This window comes from Doryrhamphus excisus, chromosome 5 (assembly GCF_030265055.1).
Source record: "Doryrhamphus excisus isolate RoL2022-K1 chromosome 5, RoL_Dexc_1.0, whole genome shotgun sequence".
Taxonomy (NCBI): Eukaryota; Metazoa; Chordata; class Actinopteri; order Syngnathiformes; family Syngnathidae; genus Doryrhamphus; species Doryrhamphus excisus.
The window spans coordinates 23,868,362-23,893,296 of record NC_080470.1 but is presented as its reverse complement, the minus strand read 5'-3'; the positions used below and the strand labels follow the sequence as shown (position 1 = coordinate 23,893,296).

The 24,935-nt window shown below is 43.3% G+C and overlaps 1 protein-coding gene across 2 annotated transcripts in view; it reads right to left on the bottom strand.

The window, feature by feature from the left end:
* Positions 1-24,935, bottom strand: part of tgfbr3 (transforming growth factor, beta receptor III) — a 58,906-nt gene that overhangs the window by 31,692 nt on the left and 2,279 nt on the right. For both annotated transcript variants that reach the window (XM_058073508.1, XM_058073509.1), the window contains exons 2-3: positions 22,508-22,674; positions 7,989-8,179 (exon numbers count right to left, since the gene is read on the bottom strand). In XM_058073508.1, coding sequence (XP_057929491.1) covers positions 7,989-8,179; positions 22,508-22,571 — 255 coding nt within the window. In that variant the 5' untranslated portion in view covers positions 22,572-22,674. The remainder of the gene's footprint in view (positions 1-7,988; positions 8,180-22,507; positions 22,675-24,935) is intronic.

Genomic DNA, 24,935 nt, shown 5'->3' with positions numbered 1-24,935 from the left:
GAGTTCGATTCCATACTCTGTCATCTCTGTGTGGAGTTTGCACGTGGATGCATGGGTTTTCTCCGTGGACTCCGGCTTCCTCCCACATTCCAAAAACATGCTAGGTTAATTGGCGACTCCAAATTGTCCATAGGTATGAATGTGAGTGTGAATGGTTGTTTGTCTATATGTGCCCTGTGATTGGCTGGCCACCAGTCCAGGGTGTACCCCGCCTCTCGCCGGAAGACAGCTGGCATAGGCTCCAGCACCCCCGCAACCCCTGTGAGGATAAGCGGTAGAAAATTAATGAATGTACTTCACTCGTTGCTGTGGTAGAATTCAAGTTAATAATAATTAATGCCTTTTATTTTGAAGTTTATTTCGCACTGAATGGGAAGTCACTGTGTTCATGTTTTGATGCCATACTGTAGTTACGTTGATGTTGCCATGATGATGAATACCCCAACAAGAAGTGGCGCTATAACCTCAAACTATGAGGACCAATCAGAAGCAGGAAGAAAGTCAATACCAGAAAAGGCACAATGACAATGATGAATAATACCTGAACATGAAGTTAAGTCAACTGGAAAATCACAGTAAACTTACAGGTGAGGAGGCTTGTTTATGTCAACACCCCCTGGGCTGGCTGATTCACATCAACACAAGAGGTTGTCAACATAACCAACATCAAAACTAGCCATTGCTGTGTTGTTGTTGGCACTTCAAGATACTTAGTGATAATGATGGAGTTAACAATACCACAGCACGTCGACATAAACAGACCCAATTTTCATAGAAATGCATGTAATGTCAGCTTAAAAACGTGACTTGTTTGTTGACATCTTCTTGTAATTTCATGACTGGTGACCTTGTCATGGTGGCATAGTTTGCAAGAGAGTGTAAACGCCCGGCAGGAAAAGGGAGTTCCCTTTATTGACAGAGCTAATTGAGTGCCTGATGACCCTTACTGATTGAGGAAAAAAGGCCCCAACATCCTTTAATTAGGCACAAAGAGCCTAATGAAGAAAGGCTCTCTCCGTGGCAGGAAATAATAGCCGACATGAGAAACGATGCCTGAATAACAACAAGTAGCTTTGACCAATTCTGTTCCCGATCAGAGCGGCAACTGGATCTATTTCGTCTGGGAAAGTGCGTCACAATATGCCATGCATGGGTCTTGTCTTGTCTGGATCTTGGTTCTTTCTGGATCAGCGGGGGGGTGTACGCAAGGAAGGCGCTAAGAGAGGCACAACAAAACCTGTCTGAATCTCTTATCACAGCCCCGCCCACATATTTCATGTTCCTCATGGGGATGCTACCTGGTGCCTGATGCTAATCAGTCTGCACGCTCTGCTCAGATGCTAACACAAATAAACGGCTGGTGGCAGGACATGCTGAAAGGTCCGTGTTGCATCTACTACAAAGACCCTCAGATGGGTTTAACACGTAAACTTGACAGAAGGCCCATCTGCAAACAGCCCATAGATGCCTGGATTTAGCATTTTAACTGAAGTGAAAACAAGATTCCTGAAAAAAAACAAAAAACCTTTCTCTCCACTACTGAGATATTATTTTATTCTTTGGATTTCTTCATGACACTTACTCAGAGAGGAGAAGAATATAGACAGGGAGCTCGGTGAAGTAAGAGGGCTGGCATTTAAAGCAGTGTTTCCCATACAGTCATTTATGTGTGTAGCTCGAACATATTTTCACTGAAGACGTGGCAGCACAGTGCAAACACAAAGTCATCAAACTGAACGTCAGTCACTGACGGGACGAACCAAAAAATACATGTAACAACAGTTACAAGAATGACATACCATTCCATGCGGGTAACAACGACAAAGTGCAAACAACAAACATTTACTGTTATTTACAGAGTGCCCACAAGGTATGCTGGGTAATCCAGCACCACACAAACCAAAAACCTGCACTATACCATCCACACACAAACACTGGGTTTTGTTTCATGGTGAGTTATGTCAATTAGATGCTGACATTATCTTGCCCTCTCCTGCAACCCACCAGTCCTGTGAGAAACCCAACATACTTTCACTTGTTTTACACTTTCAAACAATGAATGTGAGATCTTCTGCTCTGACCTTTATGTGGTTATTTTGCAGGATTTCTGTGACAAACAGGCGACGGACTGAGTTGTTGGCATGAGAAGATGGAAGATGTAGTACAGGAGCAATTTCAAGTCAGCGCTTCTGTTGGATGAAATCTTGTTCATTTATTGGTTTGACATTCACATCGGGGGAACATTTACAACATGAGAGAAAAACATGGCAGACAAAATCCAGGTTGACACCAAATAAAAACTTGGTTTGGACATCTTTGTCTGTCTATCTATCTGGACAGATGGTTGTGGCTGTGGAGCTCCAGCAGGCGCTCCATCATGCTGTCAAACATCACCTGATAAAACCATCATCTGCCGACCAGGGCCAGCGTCCCCCTTTGATGATCAGAAATGTATGATTTGTGGAAGTGCTGTCCACTTTTGACTACTTCCAAGGCCTGCGGACCAGTCAGTGGACTTCCATGCTTCTTTTGCCATGTTGGTTTGGAGCATATGGGGAAAGATTCAGATGAGAGACTATGGATGGTCCGATGTCCTTAAAAACAGATGATCGCTGCCTTTCAAAGCCGATCACAAAAAAAACGATCGGGCGGAAAATCCTCGTGTGCTGTGGCACGTAGTGTTGTCAACAAAATTGTCACAGGCTATAACTCCCTTACCAGACCTATTGCCAATTGACTATTCTTACATCTTGGTTTACATGTTGTGCGCAGTTGTCACTGGTCGTACTTTTTGGCGGCAACTACAATAGCTCGGTAGCTTGTTATCTGCCTAGCGTCTGGTCTTTGGACACCAAATGTGACTTTTTATCACTGTGACATTTGGTTTTTAAAACAAATAAACAATGCGGTATAGTGTCACTGAACAATTTTGTGCTCTTGTTGTCAATATACAAATTGTGTCTTTTGTGTCATCATACTGTCAAAAAACATTTGCTTGAACCGTTAATCACATTTTAATAGCATAAAAACCATGGTCACACTGTTTGAGTGGCTATCTACTTGATGAATCAAGTAGTGTACAATTGCAATCTGCACACTGGATTTATTCTGCCAGGGGCCCTTTGAATTTTCTCAAGGCGCCCATAGCCAATACACACATCACAAATAAATTGAAAAATGTACGGTTAACCACTGCGATCGATATCGGTATCATCCAATCTCACTCATGGATGATCGATATCAGAATTGGCAACATATTTGGATTCAATGTGAAATCATTCAATGGTCATTGGAAGGGATGGCTGATGGTCGCCCCACCAGCGACCCGACAGTCACTTTAACAGCCATTCCCACCCTGGCCCGCCTCTCCTTGGAAGCGGCTCCCATGAGCTTCTGTTACTTTGATGGGGACTAGCGAACCAGAACCAGACAAATGTGAAAAACACTCAGGGGGCAAAAAAAAAGACTTTCTTCTGTCCAGCCAGAAGTCTATAAAAACCTCAAAAATAGTCAAGCAAAACGTTTGAAAATAGCAAAGGCCTCCTTTCTGGTTGTCCACCAGACGACGAGAAACCAAGTGGTAAACCAGTGACCCCCGCACGAGAACAAGAATAACAGAAAGGAATGTTTGAGCATCTGTTCCCCAAGTTTCATAGTCATCCACAAACACTTTTAGACAAAAACGTGGCCCATGAGTCTTTCATACCCATTTTTTTACATCTATTTTCAGGCAGGCCCAAGCAGCAAGTGGCACTACAACCCCAAACAGAACTCCAAATAAAGGCAATAGCAGGCTCAAGGCACAACAACAATGATCAATAATATGCCATGATGGGCGAAGAGACCCGACTAGAGTGGAACACTTTTATGATGAAGGCACTCAGCCTGGCTGACTCATGTTCCCATAATTGGTTGTCAATATAACTTAATTTAAACTAGAAATTGCCCATTAGTTATGGTGCTGTTATGATTTCATGCTGCTTAGCTATAATGATGACGTTAACGATACTAGCACACAAAGTGACCCTTTCGGCTTTCATATTTTATGCCGACAAAAGCATTTCACTAGTGATGGTGAGATGAAGCCCCATGAGGCTTTGAACCATTTCAGTCAACTGGTTCAAGAATGGATTCATTTCTGAATCCATTTCATAACCAAATGATTAGTCTACAAAGGGTAAGATAAAATATACAGTATATATAAAATACTGAATGTTGTCTTGTCCACAAATGCCATGCATCATGTGCTATGGCTAGCTTCATCATGGTTTTATGGTCAATCTCGTGACCTGAGCTTTTTCTTTGTTGCCGTGGAAATGAAAAGACAGACATGTTTCATGCTAAACATCTGCTTCAATCTCCAGAGTTTTGGAAACACTGTTGCATTTGGAGCGTGCCTTTATTATGAAGGAAGGGGTGTGTGTGTGAGCATGTTGGAGCACAGTAAGGACATCACTCCACATGGCACTTCTTGAATGACAGCTCAGCATATTTCCACCATCAGGTGTGTTGTTCTTGGGCAAGTCTCGGAGCACTAAATCCACCAGTGAGCGCACTGCAGCGTCACCGCTGGGGTGTTGTGTTGCACCTAACGAGTATGGAGGATGGCCGGCTGCCAAAAACGTGCATTAGGAGTCAGGTCCAGCTGTGTGGAGAACAGTTCACGGCCGTCAGTTATTAGCTGCAGCAAATGGCTTCACTGGGGCTGGCAGGAAACAATTCATTGCCCTCACGTCTTCAGTGAAAATATGGCCGAGTTGCACGCAGCACTTTGTGAAAGTGACGTGGAAAGAGGCCGCACACGTCGCAGCTGCAGGATGTGTTTGTGTGCTGCGGCGTGTGTTTGCATATTCCCATCTGCATTCGCTCGCGTGCACAAAGCACCGTGGCGGTTTTCATTCCGGAGCCTGGCTGAGGCTTTCAGAGTCATTTTGTGGCTCATTGCAGCATCCCCTCCACTGCCGCCAAGCCCAGCCGCAAGCACCTCCAGGACATCCCCATGTCGTCTCCAGACACCACTTCCTCCTCCTTGCGAGGAGAACAAATGGACGCAATCATGCGGAGAGATGCTGACTGAGAAAACAAGCTGAGGATACATGTGCCAAGAGAACCCCGGAGAAAAGACCAATTACCTCTCTTGATTTGACCAAACACCTTTCAGGGACGGAGAATTATGGAGGACGCCCGTCAAAATCTGAGACGTTCCTGTTTGAGTCATTACAGTTTTAATATTTACATGCCCGAAAAAAGGAGGGAAATGGGAGCCAACCTCCATCAAGTTGTCAAACATCAGCTCATGTGTGGCATGGTCCAGACTATGGGTGGGCTATCGGTGTGATATTGGCCAAAATTACTGGATCAGATATCCATCCATCAATCTTCTTCGACTTATCCGAGGATGATCAGGAACAGACACATGACCCGGCTGGGGCTTGAGTGGACACACAATGACTTCCACCAAAGCTGACATGAAGATGTCTGAGGTTCTTCATCAAACTTCCACATTTATATATAAGGCTAATATACTGTACCATTAAACGTATTATTTATTGACCAACTGCTTATTGTAGAAATACAAATAAACATGGAAGACATGGGCCAACCAGTCCAGGCAGTACCTGGCCTGACGCCTGAAGACAATTACAGGGCTCGACAATAACGATGTACCGATGGCCCGGGGCAAGTTAAAACAAAATTCGGGCAAGTAAATCCAATCATTAATATTCCCGTCGGGCAAGTACACTTTAGCATGCCATACTGAGTTTTTTTTAAAGCGGTTCTTGTTGGGTGTTGGTAAAACACGGACTGCGTAATACCGATGGTAATTTGCAAACCAATCCTTGCAAATCTTGAAATGGACCAATCAGAATCGTTTATTTAGACCGCGGTCCGTAATCCACAATCCGCGTTTTACCCACACCCGTTCTTGTTCGCGATCAACCAATCAGCGATCGTTTTACTAGGAAGACATCTATCATGGCGTCCCTGCCAACATCGTCTAATTCTTCAACAACTTGTGAAGGAAAACACCAAAAAGTGATGAAACAGTGCCTCCTAAACAAGTATTTTATTCGCGGCAGAAAATCTAATGATGGCAAAGGTGAGTGAATCACATTGCTGTGACAATTTGAAGTGGTCACAATGAAACACCACCCATTAGATCCAATACCAAGTGCTGATTTTGCACAAGCTACAAAATCTAGCGGTTTCATTTCTCTGTGTATTTTTCTCACCTTTGCTTCACAAATTATTGTTTGACCATTGAGCATTTTTTTCTGGATTAAAAACACTTTACTAGTACACAAATGTGTCTATTCAATAATGTTTCATTGTGGTGCACAACTTATAAATATCACTGCTTACTACGACTACCATGTGTAAGGTAGCATGTCTGAAAATTTGTGGAGATGTATGTTAAATACATCTCCACAAATTTTCAGACATTCCTCCAAATACAATGCATCAGTACTATTATCTGATGAATTATCAGCATATATTGATATATGATATCATTATGGCACTTTTCATTTTACATGGGGCAAGTTCGGGCAAGTAGTTCTCACCTTAAGGATTCCCCATGGGCAAGTCATTTTTGTTTTTAACGTAGAGCCCTGAATTAGGATAGGCGCCAGCAACTCTAGTGAAGACAAGCGGTACAGCAAATGGATGGATGGATGGATGGATTTGGGCCAGACGGAATACAAAGAAATCTCAAACGGAATCCTTCTGTCAGTACACTTCAATATGTATGCTCCGTAAACTGACTGTCGCAATATTCATTACGCTAATTGAGACACTACAGTGCACTAAATATCACTAAATAATTAGTGATTGACCGGGCAAGTCCCAAAGACTAGGACTGATCAATCGCGATTAACCAGTTGGCGACCCATGCCTGGATTTGGTGTCAAATGGACATGGTGTTGTGTGAGGTAGTAATATTGCCACTCTCCAGGCAGTCGTGTCCAGTACTCCTCAAACACATACAATCTGACAACCTTCACTTGTTCTGTATGCGGCCCTCGTTATAAAAAGTTTGGACTCCTCTAAAAGTCTACAATGTCCCTAATGGCGGCACGGTGGTCTAGGGGTTAGCGCGCAGACCTCACAGCTAGGAGACCAGGGTTCAATCCCACCCTCTGGCATCTCTGTGTGGAGTTTGCATGTTCTCCCCGTGCATGCGTGGGTTTTCTCCGGGTACTCCGGTTTCCTCCCACATTCCAAAAACATGGTAGGTTAATTGACGACTCCAAATTGTCCATAGGTATGAATGTATGAGTGTGAATGGTTGTTTGTCTATATGTGCCCTGTGATTGGCTGGCGACCAGTCCAGGGTGTACCCCGCCTTACGCCCGAAGACAGCTGGGATAGGCTCCAGCTCCAGCACCCCCCGCGACCCTCGTGAGGAAAAAGCGGTAGAAAATGAATGAATGAATGAATGTCCCTAATGACGCAGCAATCATGTTTCAGTGCATTCTAATGGTAAATGACACCTGGGAGGACAAGCGTGAACAGGCAACTTTACCCAACGGGAGGGTTGGGATGCTTCTAAAGACAGTCATTTTCAACGCCGGAGGCACACGAGCCATCTCAGCATTGAGAGGCGCAGCAAAGCAACAAAAGACAGAGGGCGTTCTCACAAGTGCATAAATTGATGTTAAGTTAGATAATTCCATACATTTATTTAAGAGAAAGCCATCAGCAAACTTGGAACCATGGAAGAAGTCATGATTCCTAAACTTGCCGTCTCACAGAGTAATGCAATCGAATTAAGACACCCCATTGACCACATAGGGGTATTGCATAACCACTAAGCTCAATTAAGTTTGGTCATCTGCTCCCTATCGCCCCTAGTGGGACCTGTGGTATTACATGTTGATGATCATCTGTCAGTGGAATACTTTAAATCAAGCCTGGACAAAGCTAAGCACGACAACCAAAACACGCTGCAGGGGTTAAATTAGCTGGTTTAAGATGGGATGACTCACCTCCACAGGATCGTCGTCAGATGTGCGTGAGGGTGCGGCGCCTCGTAGATTGATGATGTGGACCTCCTGGGGGAGACCGCTGGTTCCCTGGCTGGCGCAGCCTGACAGAGCTGTGAAGCTCTTCAGTGCGGCCTGCACAGGGTGGCCCACACCCACCGGCAGCAACTCGCACGGGCTAGGAAATAATGACCCTGCAAGCAAAGAAGAAAGATGTGAAATATTCATTCATTTTCTCACCGCTAGTTCTCACGAGGGTCGCAGGGGGTGCTGGAGCCTATCCCAGCTGTCTACGGGCGAGAGGCGGGGTACACCCTGGACTGGTGGCCAGCCAATCACAGGGCACATATAGACAAACAACCATTCACACTCACATTCATACCTATGGACAATTTGAAGTCGCCAATTAACCCAGCATGTTTTTGGAATGTGGGAGGAAACTGAAGTCCCAGGGGAAAACCCACGCATGCACGGGTAGAACATGCAAACTTCACATAGGGATGGCCGAGGGTGGGATTGAACTCCGGTCTCCTAGCTGTGAGGTCTGCGTGCTAACCACTCGTCCGCCGTGCAGCCCGATGTGAAATATATGCATTTATATTTACCGGGACAAACAAACACCAGTGTTTACCAAACAACCACACATACATTGCAGTCCTGTGGGAAACAGAATAAAAAAAAGTAAAATAAATGAGGCACATTTTCTCCACCAGACAATAGCGTCACCCAGCTGGACTATTTAAGGGGTGTTTAAAGTGCAGGACGCGTAATAAACACATTTTATAGCATTACAGTCTCAAGGAAACGCCATGCGCTTTATTTCTCCTCATATTTTCCCCTGAGGCGAGCCAGGCTTCACACTCTCCCTGCACCAAGTACCTGAGCTGTGGACCCCACCTGTTACCTTGGAGACCTAACAAGCACGTGGACCACTGGAGGACTAATGATTCTGTTGACCTGGTCCAAATAAGTCCAATGCAAGGACCGGGTCTGACAAGGTCACACGTTAGGTGTGGTTCTCCTCGCTACTTTTGTTTGTTTCATATTCCGTGAGGCATTACGTTTGAGTCTTGGCTGACGGTTTTTGTTGCAGGAAAAAAAAGGACTAAAACTCTTTTGCTGGTTCGAGACTAAAGACCTACACAGGCACACGTAGTTCAGTAAAATCTTCCAAATGAAATTACGGCTGCATGAACAGAAAGGAACTACCGTACTGCTGCCTCAAAACTATTATACTTTTTTTTAATATCACAATGATGAAAACAACATTTAGAAACTGTCAAAGCAACAGGTGGCGCTGTAACCCTTAAGTGGAATTGCTCTTGCAGTTTTTAGCTACTTACAAAGCAGATTTTACATTCCGTGCATCATTCTCAAATGATAAAAACACTGCTGCCACCTGTTGATGTGGAGGGTAACTGCACTTTGTCCTAAACTGCACTCTCCCAATGCAAAAGTGTGTCTTATTAATTTTTTTTTCTCTTAGTCTGTCTAGTATATTGGTGAATAAGAGTGTAAGGGTGACTATAGGGCTCTAATCATGCCCAAAAACACAGGTTTTATATGCTTTAACTACAGAAAATACACAACTACAAAATAATGGTCCAAAAAGTATGTTTTACTTGAAAAAAAAGCCCTATATATTAAAATGTAAGCCCCTAGGAAAATGTAGCATTTAAGATGTCCTGGCCCTCTCCCCATATATCATATATTAAAATGTACATTGTCTGCATTTGTGCAGGTCCAACAAGTCAGTTTTCCAGGAACTAAGGGTGTGTTAACACTTGTCATCTTTGCTTCAGTTAAAAAGATTTCTGGGTTTCTGCACTTCTACCTGTGCAGGTTCAGAAGATGAAATAGAATAAAAAGAATAAAACTGATATTTACTTCCAAGTCTTTGTGTATGCATGCTGCAGTTAACTTATGTTGACTATTGCATGACACTATGCTTCCTTTGCATCCTCTCTGCTTGCTAACAAGCGGCACCGTGATCTGAGATTTGTACGTGTACGTGACCCACTTAGACACATGTGGGCTGCACACAGACAAAGTCAGGGAGGGTGGGAGTGGCAGAAAGTGGGAAGGCACAGAAAAGCGGCGCTGAGGTTTGAGGGAGGTAACAAACAACTGTTTCCCGTTGTGAAGGTCTGTGGTCGGGCGTGAAGGGGGCCAAGGGGTTTGGGGGTCAGATTTTGTGTTTGAGCCAGCAGCATCGCGCCCACAGAGGTCCTCTCATGTTACCAAAACATACCAGGGTTGCAATTTTGCAACATTTGGAATTCATTTTAGTGAAAGATAGATTTCAATGTCAAAGAAGAAAGCGGGGTGGGGGGCGAGGGGTTTCTTTTCCCTCCTCCCTTTTGCTTTGCACATAGCTATTGTTTGCTCTTTCCGCGCTGTCCGCTGTTATTCTTACATGATCACGTCGTCGGATGTTCGGCCAGCATGAAGCCATGCATAGCTCCTTTCCTCCTGAGAAAACACGGGATGCTTTATTCTTACCATATTTGACAACAAGCCCATGAAGACGTCTCAGCCTAGATTTGTTTTTAATCCACACAGCTCACACAGATGTTTGTGTGAAAGCCTGCAGATGCAAGCTAATTCAGCATCCAGTTTGTGTCATTGTTAGTATGACTTTACTCTTTAGACAATTCACCTCAAAATGAAAATAACTTTAAAAAGGAGAACTGTACTTTTGGGGGAATTTTGCCCATCACTTACATCATCATCTTTATGTGAAACATGAACACATATTTCTTTCACTTTTCTATGTATTACAACGCCAGAAAATGAGTTAATATGAGCTAGCTAACAATGCAGGTCACTGGGACACACCTATTTCGACTACAAAACCCTCAAACAACATTTTATATACATGCTGTGATCATGCAAAAAGCACATTGATGACAACATGTTATTCTGACTTATTTTGATGATTGAAGTTGAGAGTTGGTATCCTTCAGTATGTCCTGTTGTTTTGTTGCTAGCTTGTGGAATCTCAAAGTTGACCACCCTAGTGTTAACTTTTCAGAACTAACAACTCAGTACCAGTAGTGTTACTAGGGAGTAGCTTGAGGGATTGTGAACGATGCTGAGACGTCACCCACAATGCCTATTGCGAAATAGTACTCCGCGATAGCTGCTACAATAACAATATCGTTGTAGCTCGGCTAATATACCGGTCAGTTATGGAAATGGAACACGTTAAGCGTCTAACTAGCTGTGTCCCAATGAAGTGCATTTTAGCTAGCTCGTATTAATTCGTTTTCACTATAATGCACAGAATAGGGACAGATATGTGTTCATGCGTCACATAAGGATTGTGATGGATGGGAAACATTCCAAAAAAAGTGCAGTTCCTTTTTAAATAACATACAATATAATTGGAACAAGTTGTTGACAGGAAATGTCATACAAACAAAGCAAACCACAACAATGAAAATAATCTGTGTGGGAGAGATAACTAAAGGTCGAGGTAACTGTGTCTACTGAGCTCAGCCTTCAGGCTCATTTGAGTCAGGCGGCATCAAAACGAGGCAGTGGCAAGCGGATGACATCTTCGACCAAATGTCACAAACGCAACCTGATGCTGCAAACCATGTGGGTGTTTTTGGCTAAAAGTGAAAAGCTGACATGTGTCACGATGAACACTTTCCATCTTTCTCACTGTGGGGGCGTCTGCAGGCAAAGATGAGAGTTCACGTGTATATTTGAATACAGCAAGAAAGAAAACACAATTTTTGGTGATTCATATGCACGAGATGCCCTTTTGGTTGATTAATTGCTAATTAATTAATCACAATTAATCAACATTTGCAAGTATGTGTGAAAGTGAAATATGCCCAAGTGCCGGTTTGCCGTTTGTTTGCTTATTTGTGCTCAAAATAACTTGAAATGCTCAGAATGATTTGGATGAAATTTTCAGGAATTGTTGGAAATGGGATTTGGAAGAACTGATTTAATTTTGGCCGTGATCCGGACTATCCGGATTTTGACAGCCCTAATATATGTATAAAAAATATATATATAATACAATTTTATAAAATTATTAAAAATCATGACATCAAAATGCCACTAAGCAATGTTTTATTTTTTTTAAATAATATATTTTTGACAAAATAATTGACAAAATATTTGCAAAATAGTTTTTCAGTGGATGCTCTACAAACATGGAATGCTTTTTTTGCTTAAACAAATTACTTAAATGTGAAATATTCCATTTAACTGTCAAGTAATTAAATCATTTGATAGAGATAATTGATAGAATTTATTTCTTAAATAAAATAATAACAATACAAAATGAATAAATGAACCCTTAATAGGCCGTGTATGTTAATATGTTACCGTGCCTTATGAATGCTCATACATGCTAATGCTTCAGCCTCATGAAGTTTGCAGTACTGTATAACGCAGATCTGTTTTAGGAATGTGTGTGTACTTCAATAATTCTGTAACTGAGCACAGATGACTAAGAGTTAGCGTGGGTGAGCAACTCCACTTTTTTTTCCCCCCCTTCTCTAACCCCTCCTTACGTCCAGTCGACTGCTAATTTCTCTGGTTCTGCCTACTTGGAGGGACTTGCACGCACAACCTAGCTCTAATGGCATAAGGATTATGATGGTGGCATAAATCTGTGAATTATATCCTTTTTTAGTTGCAAATGGAGGTAAATGGATTTGCACGGTGATACTCACAGGAAGTGGCAGCTGTAAAACCTAATTAGGGAGGACAAAGTGCAAACAGCGAGCCACTCGGACAAGCATGGCAGGGTGTTTTTCTATAATTCGTACTTGATGACACACATGACTCAGTGATTCGAAGACAGCCTCGAAAAAACACTTCTTGAGTCCAAAGAATGCATACTTTGCCGCTTCCCACAGGGTGGCGCTGAGCCAAGATCAGGGGAACAGGAAGTGATGTCAGCCGGTGTGCCAGTTAGGGACGAGTCAGATATTCCCACAAAGCCATTTCCCAAGATAAACAAACACACACACACCACGCCCCCCCCCCCCACTATACATGCATACACTTGTCTTCAGTGTCCTGATTGTCTTACTTCAATACAAAAAACAAACACACAGTAACACAATACTTGTGTGTTTTTTTTTTCTTTTGTAGTTATAATTGTTTATACCGCTGCTTCATTTCTTTTAATACTTGTATGACCATTACAAAATGTTGAAAATGTGACTTAAATCATTGCCTGTACACGTAATGGGGTCCAACCCTGTTCATTCTTGGATCGCAGTGTGGCACTATAGTAAGATTATTTTAATAATATCCTCAGACAGCGGTGTCCATGGTTATGGCCTGGGGGCCATTTGCTATACCGCGGCACGTTGTAAAAATATAATTGAATAAGTAAAAAATAAAATAAAATGTGAAAAGCTGTAATTAAAGAGTAAAATAAAGTCCACACATGAAGACAAAAAAGTTGTAATCCAACGCAAAAAGTCATTGCATTTTAAAATAATATTTTTTTTAATTTTATGGAGGAAAAATAAAATGTCATTAGTATTAATTTGAAATGTTAAAGACAAATATTTTTAATGCCCTTGGTCCTAAAATTATGAGAAAAAAAAGTTTAGATTGGGAAAAAAATACACTATTATGGGGGGAAATATTACACGGAACTACAACAAAACAAAAACAGCAGAAATAGAAAAAAAAAACAACAAAGTAAAAATATTACAAAAAAAAGTTATAATTTGACAAACAAACTGGGGATATGATAATAATAATTTTAGTAGCACAAATATTAACGTTGCAGCCTTTCATTTTTCACTACTGTGGCACTCCCTGGAAAAGGTTTGGACACCCCCGTCCCATATAAATCTCAAGGTTGTGTTCAGGGTAAATCTACATTCTTCTCCTGTTGGCCGACATGCTCCAATTCCTCAGCCTGATCTATATGTGATCTGTAGTTGTTACTCATGTGTACCGAAGTTCTGGCTTATATGTGTAGCCAATATATAAATGCACTTAGTTTACAATAAATGTAAAAAAAAATCAATAATTTGGACCCAATAACTTGGCCTTGGCTCCATCTTAATGCACAAAGTCGAGTTTCTTTAATAAAACAGCTCGAAGTAGAACTTGTACATTGTAGTGCATGTTAAAACCTCAAACCATATGTGCAATAATGCAGCAAAGCTGTAATAAGGCCAGTTTAATTGCAGTGAACATGACTTATTGCTTTACTTCAATACACCCCCCCCCCTGCTTCCCATTGGACTGGACCCAGTGGATTAAACGAATCCTCTGGCCTCCTTTTTAGTTCTCCTGTGGGACATGATTCCCATGGATCACCAAGTCAAGAGAACACAATAACTTCTGCCCACTTTCCTGCTGGGGGCTTTTTGGCCTAAAGAAGCATCAGTGTGGACGCTAACCCCGCCCACTCACCCCTGAACCCTGATCCGCTACTACAGGAAGTCAGTAAAGCCCTTCGCGAGGGTAAGTAGGTTCATGTCACCCGGATGCCTGTGGAGCTGATTTATCTGCTGGCCATAAAAACCGTAACCGTAAGACACAGAGAGCTGGAACGGGATGAAGGCAGGCGGGCGGGCCTCCCACTCCATTAGAGAACTCAAAGTCCTCCTTCAACGTGTGAATTCTTTTGACAGATTCAACGGACGTAATCTTGTCAGATGTTGGACGTACAATTGGATTAAGCAGGTAAACCCTTTGAAAGAGGTGCAGAATGCAGCAAGGAAGGGTTCTTACAGAGACCACAGTCCACCAGGCGTCTCCGGGAAAAGTGAGACCGAGACGGGCAACAACGCAATCATCAATAAATAACAAATAAATTACATGGCTTCTTCTTCCACCCATATTTGTGAAAAGACAAGGAGACTCCATGATGTAACAAACTTCTACAGTAAACACCACCAGGGTTAAATTCCATGGTGGAAAAATTGCCCTAAAACTACCCTCTAAAGCAGGGGTGCTCATTAAGTCGATCGCGATCGACCGTGGTACTGGTCGATCGCTGGTCGATCGCGGCGTGACATTAAAAAAATATCATCCCAGCATCAATGCCGTCACTTGATTGATATACAGGGCAGCCATTCAGATGACAACTGAATGTTGCCCTTCGGGCGACCAATCAAATCAAACAACGTCTCTAAGTGCAGCAGAACTTACGATGTCAGCCTATCATCCATCCCCGTTACTTGATTGACATACAGGACAACCAGTCAGATGACAACTGAACCAGCCAATCACAGGGCACATATAGACAAACAACCATTCACACTCACAATCAGACCTATGGACAATTTGGAGTCGCCACCGGAGTACCCGGAGAAAACCCATGTATGCACGGGGAGAACATGCAAACTCCACACAGAGATGGTCGAGGGTGGAAGAGTTGGGTATAATCATCAAAATGATTCAGAATTACATTATTCGCATATTTAACTGCATGTCATAGAACAGTTTGGGTTGCTGCTTGTCATGATGGGGTGATGGTGTGTCCGTACCCAAACCAGCTGAAGACCACTGAATTACACCATGATGACAATTGCCCCACCAACAACCCAACAACACCACAGATACGTAATCGTCCTGTGAGAAACATATTAACCCCTTCAGTCGGATTGACTTGGAATTTCTCACACACCTAAATATGCTGTACACTACAACATTAGCATGCTTAGCCAAATCACCATGAAATTTGGTATACACCTTCAGGGAGGTGACTGTAAAATTTGAGATTTGTTGAAAAACATGGGAGGCGGCACGGCGGTCTGGTGGTTAGTGCGCAGACCTCACAGCTAGGAGACAAGGGTTCGGTCCCCGCCCTCGGCCATCTCTGTGTGGAGTTTGCATGTTCTCCCCGTGCATGCGTGGGTTTTCTCCGGGTACTCCGGTTTCCTCCCACATTCCAAAAACATGCTAGGTTAATTGGCCACTCCAAATTGTCCATAGGTATGAATGTGAGTGTGAATGGTTGTTTGTCTATATGTGCCCTGTGATTGGCTGGCGACCAGTCCAGGGTGTACCCCGCCTCTCGCCCGAAGACAGCTGGGATAGGCTCCAGCACCCCCCGCGACCCTCGTGAGGAAAAAGCGGTAGAAAATGAATGAATGAATGAAAAACATGGCCGCCATGAAGCAGAGACACAGGTAGGACTTAAAAATGAATTGTCCATAAGTTAGTGAACATTTATCTAGTAATGGTACAACTTTGAGGATATCTGTATTACTGTACATATATGCTAGCATGTCTTCCAAACCATTTTGACCAAAGCCTATAGGGGGCATCACAAAGTTCACAAATAACAAGCCTGGTAGTTTGTGTGTAAACCAGCTTAACACAAAAAGGCCAAAGCAATAACATCCATGTCGGAGGTAATGAAATTGTCGGTGCAACACTTCTACTTGCCCCAGTCACATTATAAAAGTTCTTCAAGTGTGAAGGGTTGTCAGTGCGTGTCCATCAAACCAACGCCACCCCCTCCCAACTAGTAAAATGGTGTGTGGCATGTTTAGCTTGGCTCTTTTCCAAGGCACCAGGAGAGGAGGAGGGGCTGGGGTGTTAGGAAAAAAAAAAAGATGAAGTAGTTAAACTATATGCACACAAGTATTGGTACCCGGGAAAATATGTTTTAAGTGAGTTGGTTCCTTGCGGTTTTAGATCGAAGATGGCGGTCCACTGTGTTTTGGTGCCAGTTGCTAGGCATCAGGCAGGTATTGACAGTGTGGTTTTTATGAGAGCTTTTCTTCCACGTTGGGGCCAAAAACAACAGGAGGGAGGTGAGAGGAGAGGATCTGAGGTAACTGAAGTTGCCGGGCAGACAAACAATGACGTGAAGCTGCATGCAGCATCTGCTGATGATTCTCTGCTGGTCCTTGGAGATGTTCACCTCCTCTGAGCGTAAACACACATGCTTTGGGAAGGTTTTTTTTTTAAGGATTTTTAAGCAAATTTCCATGACTGTGACAATAATGACTTTTCACTTATCATTTGAGTCAAGTGTGAATCATCCAGTCGACCCAATGACACCATCCGGTGCGGTTCTGATCACAGCAGATTCAGCCACTTAAAATTGTGCAACCACAAAGTCAGAGCTCATACACTCCTATTCAATCTCCGTATGGTCAAAATGTGTGGATTTCCGCAACATAAACAACTTTTTTTTGGCAGATTCTTCCTCTTAGCAGTTGAGCGTCGCTGCCAAAACCAGAACTAGTTGTCGTGTTCCCCCCTCACCGTCGAGGCTCATCTTTACATCCTAGCAGTGCTGAGGTCACGCCAAGAGGCATTGAGCAAGCGCTGTAACCTGATAGGCGGAGAGTGGGCGGGAGGCGGGCGCTGGCCGTGGTGTCTGAATGGACACGCTCCGCTCGGCGGGCCAAACCGACACAGCGACTTCCAACAGTTGAAAGCAGATGTTGCTCCGTGATTCATGCGAGGCGTTGCTAGGCAGAGTGCTGTGCTTGTTTACATAGCGACGGGAGTCCTTGGTTATATCTCATTACACTCACAAGGTGATGCCTTTATCTTAACTGCTCTGTTAGGGAGGCCCCTTTGTTATTCCTGTTCCTAAGAGCAGAACATTCATATCTTTTAACCATGCTGGAGAAAATGCATTTAAACACAATGGAACAGACAACCACCGTGTTCTTCTAATTACTAAAAAATCCCTGCCATTAATAATTCTTTTCTTAGTCTGATCTGAAGCTGGCGGCACGGCGGTCGAGTGGTTAGCGCGCAGACCTCACAGCTAGGAGACCAGGGTTCAATTCCCACCCTCGGCCATCTGTGTGGAGTTTGCATGTTCTCCCCGTGCATGCGTGGGTTTTCTCCAGGTACTCCGGTTTCCTCCCACATTCCAAAAACATGCTAGGTTAATTAGCCACTCCAAATTGTCCATAGGTATGAATGTGAGTGTGAATGGTTGTTTGTCTATAGTATGTGCCCTGTGATTGGCTGGCGACCAGTCCAGGGTGTACCCCGCCTCTCGCCCGAAGACAGCTGGGATAGGCTCCAGCACCCCCCGCGACCCTTGTGAGGAAAAAGCGGTAGAAAATGAATGAATGAATAATCTGAAGCTTGATATTCTTATCACTCACCTCATAACTTTTAATTCGGATGTACAATTTGCTACATTTAAATATGCTGTAAATTACGGGATGTCTTCGAATGCAACTCCTCCTTGCTCATAATAACAAGGCTTAAAGTGTGATTCAAATGTTCTGCTACTATTAAAGAGACCAGTGGAAATAGATTTTTTTTTAGACTTGTGTGGTATCTTTTAGCTTGAATGACATAGTCACTTCATTTGGAACAGTCAATACATACAAATACACCGTACAGGCCAAAAGTTTGGACACCTTCTCATTCTCAGACTTTATTTTCATGACTATTTACAATGTAGAAAAAAAATTACAATTAAATATAGTAAAGTGGGCATATTTCAGAAATAGTTGCTCATGGTTGAGTAATTAATTTAAAAACTGTAATTAATCTGACTAAAATTTGTAATCATTTTACAGCCCTTACTATAACATAATATATAACGAGACATCATTTAATATATGTATAATGACATAATATATTGACATAATGACATATAGGGGAGTTTTTTGTCAAGAAAATATGAAGTTTTGATATTACTAACATTACTAATAATACTTGATATTATTAATGAGAGAAATCATCAGTATGATATAAAGGTTTGTGATTGGAGTAAATTTACTCATTTAATTTTCATATTATGACATCACCAGGCTCCGAAATGGTCAGATCCCCCGCAAGCACAATTTATATGCAATTAGAAGTGTATTTCCTTCAGCTCATTCTCCCGCGACTGTGGCTATTTCCACGTTTTGTGTGTGTGTTTTTTTTTTCCATTCCAGGTAACCCCCCCGGCCCTATAGCGGTGCTTTGACCACCCGTGCTACACGCAACGAACATCGTGAATCCTCTGGGATGTCCCTTCCTGCGACCCAGAACATGGTTAAGATCCAAAAATGTGCTGCTTTGTGGACTGTCCTAGTATGGGGGGGCTTAAAATAATCCCATCTCCAAAAGGGAAGCACTGCAAAAAACGTTTGGTAAACACTGCCTTAGGTTGTCATTTTTTTGTCATAAGCAGACAGTGACTTGATGAGTTGGCCAACATAAACGGTTGTGGACATAAGCGGGTCCCGCTGTATTAGAATGGCCACCACATCTGTTTGTTGTTTAGTGTGTGGCTCTCGGTGGAAAAAGTGGAACTGTACCGTAGCGTCGCTTGTATAAACAGCAACCTCACTTGGACACATTTGTTTTGGTTTTGGGGTCTTTTACTCTTCCTCCCCACAAACTGGAACGCTGATGCTCGCACTGAGCCGATATGGTCTTCCTGGTTGTCATCATATCAGGCCAGCCTTCCGTTAGGAGGTTGCTTACGCAGCGCTGCAGCCCTAAACTGGATCCCACCCTCTTTCCCCTCTCTGTGGTTCCTGTAAGCAGGCGCGTAAATAACTGAAGCCAGAGTCGGTAATGGGAGACAGCTGTGGTGATTGTGAGCTTTCCATTGTGTTTCTTAACATTGTGGGCCTCGGCAACTGGGAGGGAGCATGACCTCACTGGGGGAGACGGCGTGATCGTAAGAAGACAAGAAGATGACTCACAACCACAAGCACTTTTCTTCTAAACGTCACTGTCAAAAGGTGACAAGTGTTTCCCTCTGCGTAAACTCGCATCTTAAGACGTCCAGGTTGTTTTCATCGGGGCAGCCCCTTTTGAGGCCTCACCTCTTCACCCCTCCACCACACCGCCTACTTTCCACCAGGACCGTGTCCCAAATTTGGACTGTGGAAAATGTTCATCTATGAATGGCTGCATATCTAATCTCTAAACAGAAGATAGTCGCTAAAAAAAATGTCAACACTTTGTTTAAATTGTCTTCTTAATCAAGGCTGGGTTGGACTAAAAAGTCCATTGTGTGGAAGTAATTAAAGTAAAATGGAGTAAAAAGCACTGCTTGGCCACTATCAGCAGAGGTGCTGTTGATTCTTTTCTTTTTACTTGTTCTCTTTCTGCTGTTTGCGTTCCCTATCGTGGATTAAGACTTGATAGTTCAGTGTCCAGACACAAAGCTGTCTTATCATTGTCCTGGAGGCACGAGGAACATTCTTACAGCAGATGGACGTCCTGGTACAGGTCCTAGTGTTCACACGGTACAAAGCTGTTTTTGTCATCAGAACACTTGGAAGACTAAATCTGTTTGATTGTTTTGTGGATGTATGTTTTTTTTTTTTTTTACTAATAAAAGGAGTTGCTGGAGCAAGTGTGAAGTTTCTCTTACTCATGAGTTGTTATTTTTCACAGTTTGATGACATCATTAAGTCAACTACTCTACACTCGCGTCACAAAAATGCTCACATCTCTTTTTTTGTCAGAATTGTTTTGTAATGGGTTGTATTTGCACATAAAATTCAAAATAAAAAAAACATATCAATAATTAAGATGTTGTCAACCTTAAAACCTTCAGAAGGTCCGATCATGATTGAAACATGTCATTTTTAATGGCCATAAAAAAGGAAGAAACCCTCACTTAAAGACATTATAGCCCACGTGGTCTGCCAAAAGACGTAAAGCAGAAGGGATCAGTATTGCCGTAAAAGTAGCCTTAAATTTATTCCTTTTATTCAAAATTCATATGTATTCATAAGCACTTCTAATTGTTTCTGCATGTAAAACTATTATTGTAAAATTAAAAAAAAATGTGCTATGTGTGAACATTTTTGGCTTTCTGGAATGGATGACCTGGATTTACATTATGTCTTATAGAAAAATTGATTTAGTTAGCATCCGTTTTGGTTAAAGTCAGACCTTCTGGAACAAATAAATGATGCTAACCAAGGTTCAAGAGTGCTGTTGAAGTGCTCCGCCTTCCTTGTTTTGCTTTTCATGTTTTTACTTATTTTTACAAAAACGTCATACCCAATTATGCTAATTCAACAATGACATCATTCCCACATCCCACCACAAATAGATGGCAGTCCTGTGGGAAACAATGATGCATGCAAATGACAGCTGATAGAGTTCCAGGACCACACCACGCGTCCTGACTGAGGCACAATGGAGAGGTTCCAAGTAAACACATTTGTCCTTCGTCAAGTGAAAGCAGGTCAAGCTGCAAAGTGATTTTTTTTGCCATTACGAGCATCACTCTGCCAAGCGGCGATGCTGGCAAATGGCTCCCGCTCATATCTGGCAGGGCTCCTGCAAGACTTCATTTCCCCGCAAAGCCTAAAGTCTGGCCAAAAGTGCACACTATATCCTTCATAAAAACAGCAGCGCAGTGGCGGTGAAGTGCTCTCTGCCCCGTCTGGCTCGGTAGAGTTATAGGAGGGACAGACCCTGGATTGCGTTACTTTGAGAGAAGTCTCAACGTTACATAAGACAAGTCCAGAGGGGAGATGGGAATGTTTGCACAGATGCGACACTCTGGCACGCGGAGGCCGAACTGCCGCATTAAAAGGAGATGAAAAGACATCGATAAGAAGTGAGGAAAAATAAAATCCTGTTTTAATTAATTTACCTGTAAATATGCTTCTAAATATGCACATGTTTGCTTGCTGCCAGCGCACCCTGCAGGAAAAGGGCATGTGTGTCCCCGGTGACAACATGCAACAATGCACAAATGCAGAAAAATTAAGAGGGAAACTTCATACGTGACTTCATTGTGTTGGAGATCCTGGCTTTGTGGGAGAGACCACGTTTGCCACATAACATACTTATTGTCAGAGAACAGGATTCAAACCTCCAGAGAACACTTTGGAACAAGAACAACCTTAATGTGAAGCTACTCCATCAGTGTTTCCCATACATTCATTCATTTGTGATAAACATTTCCCAGTCTTTCATAATAAAAGCCCTAGAAAGACTTCAAATGAGTTCACAAAGTCAGAATTAAGACAATTGCTTCTCCTCCTTCTAGTGGACAAGGATTTATAGAGTCCAACGTCCAGAGCCTTCTTCTTGTCCTGAGGCACGAGGAACATTCTTAAAAAGGTCGAGGTGATAGCAGCAGATGGACATCCTGGTACAATTCCTTGTAGTCACGCAGCAGGGCAGTAAAAAGCGTCTCTTTGTACAGTAAAGGTCACAACACGAGCATTCCTCCAAGAGCAAGAACCCGCAGTGATTTGCCTCAGTTTGCGGTTTGGGTAGCGGCTGTGTGTGACATCATCCCAAGCCTTGTATTAATTGGACGGACACACTGAGAGCGTACTGTGCATGGCAAGCATTCATCTTTGTCCACAACTTGACCGTCTTTTCTGAGACGGTTCATAGGCCGTAAATCTCAGAATGGCATCTTCTGACAGCTCACAGGCTTTCTGACTGATTGTGTTTTGTGTCAGCACTTTGGTACGTGTAAATCCCCTTTTACTCATCACCCTCGCAAGCGCTAGCGAGAAAGGCATGTTGGGAGAAAGTGTGGAAAATCCCACAAAGCGGGCACGCCACGGGCTTGCTTGTGTTTGCATACGTTCTTGACGTGTAGGTGAGCAACTTACCTGCAGATGCCAGGCAGCAGCACGCTGCAAGAAGCAACAAGGCGAGGGCGCATCTTCTGGCCATTGTTCCAAGCAGGCAGCAGGCTTCGATAGGAGTACAATATTTGGAAGTGGACGGAAGGCCTCTTTTCCTTCTCTTACTCAGCTACAGGAAGTCAGGGCTCTCCCTGCAAAGTGAACAAAAGAGGAGAAAGTCAAGCAGTTGTACTCCAGAAGGAAGGCGGGGGGGGGGGGGGGGGGGGGGGGTTAACGCACCCTCCTGCAGGAATTGAGGGAAGCGCTAGATTGGCGAGCAGGGGATTAATCCTGCAGGGTTAATTGGGAGTCATGCACACTTCAAACGCTGGTTCAGATGGAGAGAGGCTGTGCTTTGGAACATGCCAGGAGGTATTAACACATTCTGACTGAGGGCAGCTTCACCTCCATGACAACTTTAACACCCGAACTCACTTTACCATTTTGAGCGACTTTACTATGAAACACGCTTTTAACCAAAATGTCTGTATTAATACCTTCCTACATGGCATCAATATGTACATTTAAAGACATAAATTACAATAGTTCTGCTTATTGTCGACATAGTACATAAGCACTGAGGGGGGTCATTTCTATGAAAAATGGGTTTGTTTATGTTGACATGTGTTCTATCACTATTGTTAAGCAGCGTGAAACCACATCAACAACATAATTACTACACAGCATTAAAACAGTGCACAAACCAGGAAGCCTCAAAAGGAAAGCATGGCAGTATTAACCTGAATTCTGCAACAGTAATTAACAAAATGCACATTTTTTTTTCCTATATTGCCATGGCAAGAAAGATTTGTGCAAATATCATGTGAAAACAGAAGAATCTGAATCATCTTCATCATCCGCACCAATTATGACGACGATTTGACCTTTGTGAGCTCAGTTATTAGCGTTGATATTTTTTTGGCTAATTGTCAGGCTGACCATCAAAATTTGGTGCCATGCCGCGTCCACCTCATATAGCTAAACTGATTCACGATATGTCATCGTCTACGAGTTTGAGTTTGGTCCCACTGATAAACAGGTTCCACTGTAGTGGTATATAAATATAATGCTTTACATAAGACAACAATGTTCTCATTGGGAGTGACCAGGATGGATAGGATCAGGAAGGAGTACATTAGAGGGACAATACATGTTAGAGGCCTTAGATATAAAGTCAGACTGAGATGGTTGGGACATGTCAAGAGGAGAGATAGTGAATATATTGGTAGAAGGATGCTGCCAGGTAGGAGGCGTAGAGGAAGAACAAAGAGGAGGTTTATGGATGTAGTGGAGGAGGACATGAATGTAGTTGAGAGACAGGGTTGGATGGAGGTGATTGATTTGCTGTGGCGAAAAGAAGGGAAAAGAGACAGAAGAAGAAGAAGAAGGTTTATGTAAGACAATGGTATTTTGATTCCAGGATGGTGAAAAGCGGTAAAGAAAAATCCTGGCTGCACACGTTCATCCCAAAGGAGAAGCCCCACCACATTTAATGGCTTCTTCCTCCGCCCGTTTCCCACCCCTGCACAAACTTTCTATACATAAGCTCTTGCCTGGTGCTTGGCAGAGGTAATAAAGAAAGGATTCCAAGGTGAATCAGTGCATGAAACAAATACATCCTTAGAACAAACAGAAAGGTCTGAGAAGGTCCGAGGTGTACATTTTGGCGCCATGAAGAGCGTGGTGGGATAACAGACGCGGAGCCACGGTTCACGGCCGGCGTGGTGAAGCGTCGTCGCACAAAGTGGCGAGAGGAGCATCGCACGGCTGCACAAACAGCTGCGGGACAAAAGAGGCTTTCAGTGCATGCCAGCTGCGGGGTCTGGGAAGTCATTTTGGAGGATCATGACAAATATTACACTTTCAGCCAGCGAGGCCGAACCGGAGCCCCTTAGCGTGATTTATGTTCCTCCTTGACCCTCATGTCCGGCCCAGCAGTCAGATAACATGTGAGAGGTACAGCAAAGGTAAAAGGTAAAGGTACTCTAAGTGACGCATAACATCAGCGGTTCACTGCCTTAAGCTCCCCCCCGAGGAGCACAGGGACCACATCCAGATGTTGTGCTAATGCTTTGCTAGATGCTGAGGGAAGCCATCGTACCTGTCAAAACCCCACACACACTCCTGAGACAATAACCACTCATCCATCACGCCACCAAGCACTGCAGCTTCCTCATTACACCCCTGAGACAGCATCGTATTTTCCCCAACTCTTCCCAGGAGTGAAGCTCAGCCCAGGCCAAAGCTTGTTTTGGGTTGGCCAGAGAGGACGTGAGAGTGCACCGGACTCCCCGCCACGGTACTGCTTTTGTTGGAGCAACACTCAAAGCACCTCATGTGACTCTTCTCCTCCACCCCCTCTCCTTCACTCTGGACAACATAACACTTGATGCTGTGTCTAAGTACACTTCAG